The 9615-nt window shown below is 35.9% G+C and overlaps 1 protein-coding gene across 1 annotated transcript in view; it reads right to left on the minus strand.

Moving 5' to 3' along the window:
* The window catches only part of TSSC1 (tumor suppressing subtransferable candidate 1), a 100021-nt gene that overhangs the window by 77723 nt on the left and 12683 nt on the right, over positions 1-9615 (minus strand). Inside the window, exons 3-4 of the mRNA XM_009329308.1 lie at positions 7565-7648; positions 1303-1435 (exon numbers count right to left, since the gene is read on the minus strand). Of these exons, the coding sequence (XP_009327583.1) occupies positions 1303-1435; positions 7565-7648 (217 nt within the window). The remainder of the gene's footprint in view (positions 1-1302; positions 1436-7564; positions 7649-9615) is intronic.

Raw genomic sequence — 9615 nt, forward strand, 5'->3', positions numbered from 1 at the left:
ATGTTTCACACTATTCCATGCAGAACAATATTCTTTAAGAAAAAAAAAAATGCAATCAACAGAAAGGCTAGAGAAAGAAACTTAGAAACTCGTTCTGGTTTTCTTTAAAGGACACGTCAGACAACTTTCTCAGATTCTCCTCTGAGAATCTTCCTAGCCAGAAAATCATGAAGATGACTTTGGAATTTCAGGCCCGATTACTGCTCTCTCATTTTCTCCATGGATCACTGGCAAGGTGAGGAAGTTATGTCCAGTAAGTCAACCACAGAGTAAAAAGTAATCAAAACAGGCCAATACCATTTCAGCGTTGTCTCTTAGTCAAAATACCCACAATCATTTTCAGTTTAGAAAACAGAAAAAGCTCTTTCTTACTCTATTTACCTTCTATAATTGTCTTTAAAAGATTCACATTAGATTTGTGAAAGAAATTCAAATTTTAGCACTTTTATTTCAATCCAAAAGAACTAGGAGAACCGAGCAACCCTAGAACCTTCTCTCTAACATAGCCACAAGGTTGAGCAGCAGGCATTGACATCTCTACAGTTGTCCACAGATGCACGAAGTCTGAAACTCGCTACCTTATTCTTATATTCTTGGACTGTATTTCTGTGAAAGAATGGACTAATATTTACTAGAAGAAATAATATTTATTCCAGTTGACAGCACAGATTTCTTGCTTGTCAGAGAGAAAAAGTACTCCCTCCCCAAGTTACGCAAGTGGATTTTTCAAACCTCATGACAGAAAATCTTCATACCGGCCTCACCTAGGAAATGCACAGAGATCCTTAATCTCAACAGCTGTGCACTTAGTGTTAGGTTACACAAGGAGCATTCCTACTGTTTCTGATGAGGTATTTAGATCAGAATTCATAGTTCTCTGTGGGCATATCTGCATTAAACGTATGACAAATAACATTATATACAAACTTAACCTGCACTTTAAAAGAGAGCTTTGATGCTGGCATGATGCTGTTTTGAAAGACATTTAGTTCCACTTTCAAAAGCAAACATATAAAACAAAAAAAGAATAAAGCCTAAAATAACAAGAATATATTTTATTTGCCATGTTTTGCATTAATCAGGCAAGCAATACTTTTATTTTGCAAAAGCAGAGTTCTAACCAAGATGACCTAAGGATATGAGACAAGTGAGGTATAGGTAAAGGCACAGCAGATTTTTTGAAAAATGTCTGTGTTGATAACTCCAATTTAAAGTATTTACACATAGCTAGATGTTCAATCTTTGCACATTCAAAAATATCGAAACACTTAAACAAGTTTAACAAGGTTAGAAAGGACTTACTTTTATTGTAGCAGGTTGCTAGTACACCTTTATCTGCAGGACTGGTACTAATGTGCCAAATTTCACCCACTTGATGAAGGAGAACGTTTTTGTTTATAATGTTATTTTCATCATCAAAATCTATGATGTGAATCTGCAAATACAATAAAAAAAGAACATTAGGGTTTCAAATGTTTTCCTGTGGGTCTTAATTATACATGATGACTGCACAGAACAATTTAATGAGAATTTTATAACCGATATCTACTTTAATTAATTGTCATACTAACAGTTTAGTATATCATTGATTTCATGCAGGATACAATTTTCTAGAAAAACACAAGCAATTTCCCTATTTTGAGGAAATACCATGTTTATTCTTTTCAATTTTGCAAATTAAAGCTTGAAGTTGATTTTTCATTTTATGGCTAATAGTAAATAAGCCACTCGTATTGCAATTCAACACTTCTTATAGCAATAAACAGAAATAACAACATTAGAATCCTTAGTGTAAATGTCTGCACCAATTCTGTATCCAAATCATCGAATTCAAACATCCTACGAAGAAAGAAGGGGAGAGAGAAGGAAAGGACTCTAATTTGAAACAAATACTATAAACTCAGTAAGAAACTTTGAGAGTTCACTTCAGCAATCACATCTGTACCAATATATATATCTGTAATATTTTTTATACTATATGGAAAAATAAAACGTTGAACTGAAAGATGAAGAAAAACAATAATGTTTAAATATATAGATAAGATTATTAAAAGACATACAGCTAGGTTTGCTTTTTGTGATTTTGATTTTTGTTTGTTGCGGGGTTTTTGTTTGTTTGTTTTGTTTTTAAATAGGCCTACGTTACCCTCATTTTTCCTCCCTATTTTTAGTTAGTTGTTTTCCTATAGTTGCCTCAGAAATAGAAGAAGTTGAGAAAGATTCTAGCCTGGCACAACACACGCAAGTAACTTTACTCATGGGACTAATTCCACTAAGCTCAACAGTGAACAAATAAATTGTAGAAGACCCACAGTTTTCAGAGAACTGTATCCTCATTAAAAATTCATTAGCAAAGTTGGGTGAACAATGAAGAGGAAAAAAAACCAAGAGACATCCTATCATAATGACTGAATTCATTCTACTGAATTAACTACTGAATCACTGCAAAAATCTTAGCTACCTAGTATTACAGAAAATTTTCTTAAAATACAGACGCTGCTAAATAGGTCTCAACTTAGTCTAAATTGGTAATATTAGACACACTTTTTTTTTTAAGGGCTGAGCTTACACGTTACATTTTTCTTTCCCTTCCAAATGCTGTCATCAGCAACTCCTCCTTCAAATATAATGCTGGATCCTCATCACCTCTATTGTTCTTCCACTCTGTCATCCAAAGCATATAAGCAGCTCTGCAAGCTGATTAGCAAGTTGTCTTTTCAAACTTCATTTGTTTCCCTGAACCTAGAAATCTACCCAGAAGTCAGGACACTATCCATCTACCCCACCAACTGCATAACCATCTTCCTGTCCAACTTAAAGAGTGACCCTCCTGCCTTTCAAAACTCTCCAGAGTAACATCACTTAGACTTATCTATCGTTTCACTTTATTTTGGCTTTCTGTACATCCCCTCTCTGATCTGTTCTCTGTATCCTGATTCAAGAGCTTCTGTCTATACAGAAAGCTCTTGCTCGTTTCATCATTAAAGATCAGTTTAACCTCACACCTTGTTTTCTGTTTTTTTTTTAATAAAAATTTAAAGACATCATCTATTCAGCCTTCTATGCTGCTCTAATCATTTTGGTGTTCTGAATAAACTTACAACTCAAACCATTACAAGTCAAACAAACAAACTTTACAAGCACAGAACTGGAAGGTAAAGAATAGCAACATATTCACACCTCTAAGGTAAAACATTTTCAACAGACTCATGGCAAGAAGAGTAACTCCTGTTGTTATTTTTACACAGCAAAATACTGATAATTGGCTTTAGCATAACAGAGAGAAGGGGATCTCTGAAATTTACTGAATCAGGTATGTAAGAGAGAAACAGCATGAAATATGTGAAGATGTTGTAGTTTAAAAATTAAAAGTTATTTTAGTTTCCCATGTAAGGCACAATCAGATCTGCTAAACATGCTTGTTTTCAACTCTCTCTCAGGAAAAAAAAAAAAAAAAAAGGCAAAGTGGGGGAAGGCAACCTTCCATTGGAGTCACTGGAGTCTCCTTTGGCAGCTCAAACCGAGACCCTGAAGGTGAACCGCAAATCTAAATCCCATTTATTACAGTCACACACATTCTCTACCCACACTAACCAGGTTAAGAGGGTCACTCAGCACATGAGCTAAGGGAGTGCTCTTTACCCCATCTGAAGCCCTTTGAAGGCACAAATAACCAATTTCTCCTCTGCTGTTATGTTTCTGCTCCAGCTATCATGGATAGCTGGAAACTGCTGGAATACAGAGTTAACCGATTAAAGGTCCAGACTGAGACTTTTAGGAAATATGAAATTTAGTGCTTATGCAAGGATATTATTTGTACCCTTTTGAGTTGAAAAATTATATCTTTCACAGCTATGCCAGACAACACAGTCTACCCGAAAAAGTTGATCAGCTTAACAGAAAGAACTGCAAAAGTTCCCCCAATGTTTTTCTGCTAATGACCTTCTTAATCATGTTGATTTGAATACATGATAAATTGTATTTATCATATGGAATAGTGACTTTGCTAAATACTAAGGACAAAAGAATTTTCATAGAAAATGTACCAAATACTGTACCAGTGCAATGCCATGAAGACAAATATTTGCAGAAAGAAATATTCACCTATAATAACTGTCTGAACAGAACTGGACAAACTTCAGTTCTGTGGGGTGTTATCCTTCGGTTCTTGAATCATGATCTTTCTAACTTTTCTTGATGGAGTGCAGAAATGAGCTTTACCATGGATTAGTTAGTGCAGCATATGGACACCATAGATGAGGATCTAGAAAATGGTGAGTGTAAGTAAGCTAAGTCCACACAGAGAACTTTCTCAACATGACTGTAGTGTAATGGTTAACAATACATGTAATCATAGCTCTTGTGGAACACACCTCTTAGAAGTGACTGGTTTTATTACCAGTAACTACACAAATCAGTTACTAATCTGCTCTAATTACACTGGGAAAAATTCCCACTGAACACAAGTATAAATATTAAGGAAAAAGTAGTGAGATTTGAATGAGAACAAATAACTATTTAGTTCTCCTCAAAATCTGGAGGAATTACTAATTGCTAAGGAAATTACTAAGGAAGGGAGACTAAAACTAACCAGTTTCAACACAAAATATTTCTTTCTTCAATTATGCAATCTCCATAATTTATTCTCTTTCATCGGGCACTCATGGGCAGCAGAGACTGGAGACTGAGGAACTGTTTTAGTTCAGCCAATACCCTGCTTTGTGACTATATAATGCCATGCATTAAGGTAACCCATGAAAATAAGTATTTTAGATTCTAACACACAAGACTGAAAATAACTTGGAGAGTTCTGAGAATGAGAGAGATCAGAAAAGAATAAGTGATGTATACTTCCTTTATATGCTTCCAAAGCATACAGTAAATGCATCAAACTAAGAACAGTATAAAAAGCCAGTTTAGCAACAATGAAAGTACTGAGGACTACAGTTCTAAATCTACACTGTGTAGAACACACATCTTGCATCAAAAAGAAACCACTTAAACAATTTCCTGCAAGTTATGAGGACCAAATGCCAAGTACTACGCTGTTAATATCTCAAATATTGACAGAATATAAAGTCTTCTAAACATTTTTCTTTGCTTTGAAATACCAGTGTTAACAGCAAAATATTTTCACTAGATCTCCTATGAATGCCTAAATTGCTTCATATAGCAATAAACCCCAATGATGCAGAAGTTACCATGCCAGCTGTGCAACTACTGCTCTTTTATTTGCACTACACCTGTCCATGACCAGAAGGAAAGAAATACTCTGCACATGATGGCGCTGCATAATAAACCTCTCGCTATGCAGCACTTGGTCAAGCACTAGAGGTTGCAAGCCACTCATGAGTTAGGTTAGCTAACAATAAAAGTTTTTAAGCAAATCTAGAGAACCTAGTGCTGAATTAAGCAATAATGACTTGAGGCCTACGGCACTTCTTGGGGATTAGCAACTAGCCGAGAGGAGCTGATGGCCCGAGGCACAGCTAAAGGCCAATAACCCCCAAACATTTGTTAATACCCTAGGAAGTGTCCTGCATTTCCATTATTAATGTTATTCATTGGAAAAAGAAAAGCATACTCAATAAAGTTGAAATATGTGTATATAGAGATATTTCTAAAATATGTAGTATATGCCCAATCAACTTACCTAAATCAAAACACTTAAATTATTGAAGATCTGCTGGATATCGACTGATAAGTGAGTATCATACTTCAACTACAATTTTGTATCAGGATTTAATTAGTTGAACCAAGAATTAAAAAAACACATGGAAACCACAATAGAAAACCACATTATAACCAAATGACTGAAGACCATTTGAGACAGCACAATCAAAAATATCATTTTGTGTCTTTATTTTTAACTAAGTTTGTCCTGCCACTTCTTTTGTTATTGGTCTCACAAGTTATACCTGAAATGTAAAGAAACCGAATATTCCATCCCCCTTATGCCTTTGAATAGATTTTTCCTTGAGCCTCATCCAGTATTATCACTGAGTAATAAACTCAAAACCTCACTGGGAATTGACAGTTCACATCTCCCAGAGCTATGGTTCCGAGTTCATTTTGTACAGCCCATTACAGACCAGTTTCAGAAGAGTCGGTGACTGTCTCCACTCTAGGAGCTTCTATGGTGGATGTCAGCCTTGGCTAACAGCCAGACTCCCACCCAGCCACTTGCTCCCCCCTCAAGCAGGACAGGGGGAGAAAATGGGAAGAATAGGAATGGGAAAGCTCATGGTCCAAGCTAAAGACTGGGAGATCACTTACCAATTACTGTTGTGGGCAAACCAGACTTGACTTGGGTAAATTAATTAATTTATTGCCAATTAAAATAAAAATGTAATTACTAATTTGGGTTATGGGAAAGAAAAAGACAAACCTTAAGCCAGCCCTTCTCTCCCCCCTTTCCCAGGCTTAACTTCACTCCAGACTCCTCTAACCCCCTTCAAGCGGCGCAGGGGGTTGTGGGGCAGAAGTGGTTATGGTCAGTGCATAGCATTTTCTCTCTGATGCTCTTTCCATCTCACTCTTCTCTCTTCCAGCATGGGGTCTTCATGGGCCACAGTTCCTTCAGGAACATCCACCTACTCCGGCACAGGTGCTCCACAGGCTGCAGTGGATACCTGCTCCACTATGTAGTGCCTTCTGTTCCTCCTGACCTTGGTCTTACCTCTGCCGTTTCTCAGTCTTTGTTCCCTCCTCCTCTTTCTGGGGGAAAAAGCTGGGGGAAAAAGCATTTTCTCCGCTTTCTTAAAATGTTTTCACAGAGGTGCCACCAGGCTGACTGGCTCAGCTGTGTCCTGCGGCGGGGTCACTGGAACCAGCCATGTCTGGCACGGGCAACCCCTGGCCTCTTCTCACAGAGGCCACCACTGTAGCTCCCCTGCTACCAAAGCCTTGCCACCTGCACTCAGTACAACTTTGTAATTCTTCTGGCCTCAAGATCTTCTTTCAGTATGAAGGCATTTACTGAAATTTAATCACAAAAATTAAAATTGCTGTACAGTTACAAGTATTGTACACTTAACTGCAGAAGAAACAGCCCAATAGAAATTGAGCCACAAAAGTCACTCAAATTTTAGTTTAAGTTGTTGTTAAACTTATGATCAGAAAGGACATCGCTGATTGCCAATAATTAACAATGAAAAATCTAGTTTATGAAGCTTCACATACACAGAACATGTGCACATACCAGGAGTCCCATTAGAGGCAATCAAGGCTTAAAGACTTTTGTTTTACTTTGCATCTCTTCTGTGATTTAAAGATAGCTCCAGAGAATCTATAGATTTAAATTAACAAAAATATAGCAGTTTACTAAACCAATCTGATTTAGTCATACAATTTAGAAGAGTAATTTAATTTTCAGAAAATACACACAACTTTCATTCACCTACATTTCTTACCAGTATCTTTACATTCTACTCACAGAAGTCTTCAACTTGACTATCACTTAATGTTCACATTGAACAGGGGAGAAAAAGGAGGAGGAATGATACTGGAACAATGTTAAAAAAGAGGAAAAAAAATTACAACTGACATTTGACAGAAAAATTACCTGATTATCAAATCTAAGAGATTGTGTTCCAACCAAGAATCTTATTGCATCTGTTTCTGCTGTCTGAGGTGTTAAAGCTCGTGCCTAGGGAAGAAGAAAGCCATTAGAAAAGTCCAATTAATAAACACATTAATTTCAGCAAAAATCTTGAAACTTATGTATCAATTATCATTTTAAGCATTACATTCTTACAATCTGCAGACTTTCCTGCCCTTTATGTCTATTTTGGTTAATACATTTTTTTGTGCAGTTTCTCATATTTGTGAGGTGCATGGAACATATAGATGCTAAATACATTATCTAGCCTTCATTATAACAGTGATAATATTCAATATTATAGCAGTTCTTCCAAACTAATTCACCTTTATCAACTGAAAAAACTCCATAGAACAGTGGAGAATTCTTAAATACGCTACCTACAAAATCCAAGAAAGAGGCTGTTCTCACAGAAGTTTTCAAACCATTCAGACTGAAGATACCTGCATAAAAATGAATTCTTTTTCTCACCATTAACCACCAAGTTTAGAAGAAAGTTAAAAAACAAACCCCTTCTTTTCCACTCCAGGCCACCAGAGGTAAGAATTGCGTGAATGATAGGAGAAATAATTTGTTATTTACCTATCAAAATTTTGTCATACTCTTATTATTTTGTTGTATTATTGTTAATGAGAATGCTAGACTCTCTGCCTTGCTTCTTCAACTTGCACCAACCACGGCCTTGGAAGAAGCAAAACAAAACAGTTAAGGGCCATGGGAGACACTGAGAAATAAAGTATAGCTTGAACTGAAACCACAATTGCTAGTTTGCACTAGTCATTAGTAGAGTCTCTCTTAGCTAATTTTGAGTAAATGGGAGGTAAATTAACATTCAAAGGCACTTTTAGCAACCGTAAGTAAACTGTGAGAAATATCCACTACTTCCCATACAAAAGATACCCTAATAATATTGTTCAATATGAATTTTTTGTCAAAACCAAAAAACAAACCTTTACAATTCACATCCTATTTGACATAAAATAGTTCAGATCTCTTCACTAAAGTCTGTATTGCAAGCAAATAGTTCAGAAGGATTCAGGTAACTGTTGAATGGCCCTTCCTACTGCCATCCCCTTGTGCAGCTAGCTAATGATTACATTCTGGATTCAGAACATTTAGCTTCAATATAGTCCTGTTTAAAACTTATTTTTAAATTAATATCAGAAAGATGCCTAGAAGCTTGGAAGGGAATATTTGAAATATATTATACCACAATACATAAATTTAGAACAATTTAATTCTAGAATAAGCAACTTGAAGAGATTTTATTTTTCTTAAACAAGGCAAAGCAATCCAAGCCCTTGTCTGGCAGTAACAATAAGAACCAACTCATTTTTCAGAATAAGCTCTGAACTCCTACAGAGCAGATAAGTTTCTTGCATCTGAAAAGTGTGATTTAGACAAAGTAATATTTTGCTTAAGATTGACCATAAAGAGTTAAAAAACTGCAATGAGCTTAGTAAGTATAGGCTAGTAGTATAACATTTATATAGGAAAAAAAGCACTAGAGAACATGATTCAGTGAGTAGTTTGTGTTCAAAACACACTCAAATGCAGATCAGAGATCAGTGTGAATCCAAACTGATTTGTTTGTACTCTCCTATTTATGCAGCACTTACCTACAACAAGCCTGGACAGTGTTTCTGATTGACAGAAACAACTAATGTTCACCAAGAAGATTGCAGAAAAGCTTTTCTTTTGTCTTGAACATAATTTACATTTGCAGATCTTTGGCAAGAGCTCCTTTTCATTTCAGATCTGCTTTTAATTATTTTGAAGAAAACACTAGAAATAAGCCAACAGCTATGTATCTCTTTCAATCAGTCAAGCTTCTGTTGTTCCTATAAGTCAAACAGAAGAAGAGACTTCCAGAATCTCCAATAAAATAAAGAAATAAAGGGGGTTTTCACACCTTTTAAAGCCTTTCGAGTAAGTCTTATCATGCTGCTTTCAAAAATGCATCAGGTTAGACACAAAGTGCCCAAAATAAAATTATGTCAATACATGGTAACATT

The sequence above is a fragment of the Pygoscelis adeliae genome, unplaced genomic scaffold, assembly GCF_000699105.1.
Source record: "Pygoscelis adeliae isolate BGI_AS28 unplaced genomic scaffold, ASM69910v1 Scaffold17, whole genome shotgun sequence".
NCBI classification, from domain to species: domain Eukaryota; kingdom Metazoa; phylum Chordata; class Aves; order Sphenisciformes; family Spheniscidae; genus Pygoscelis; species Pygoscelis adeliae.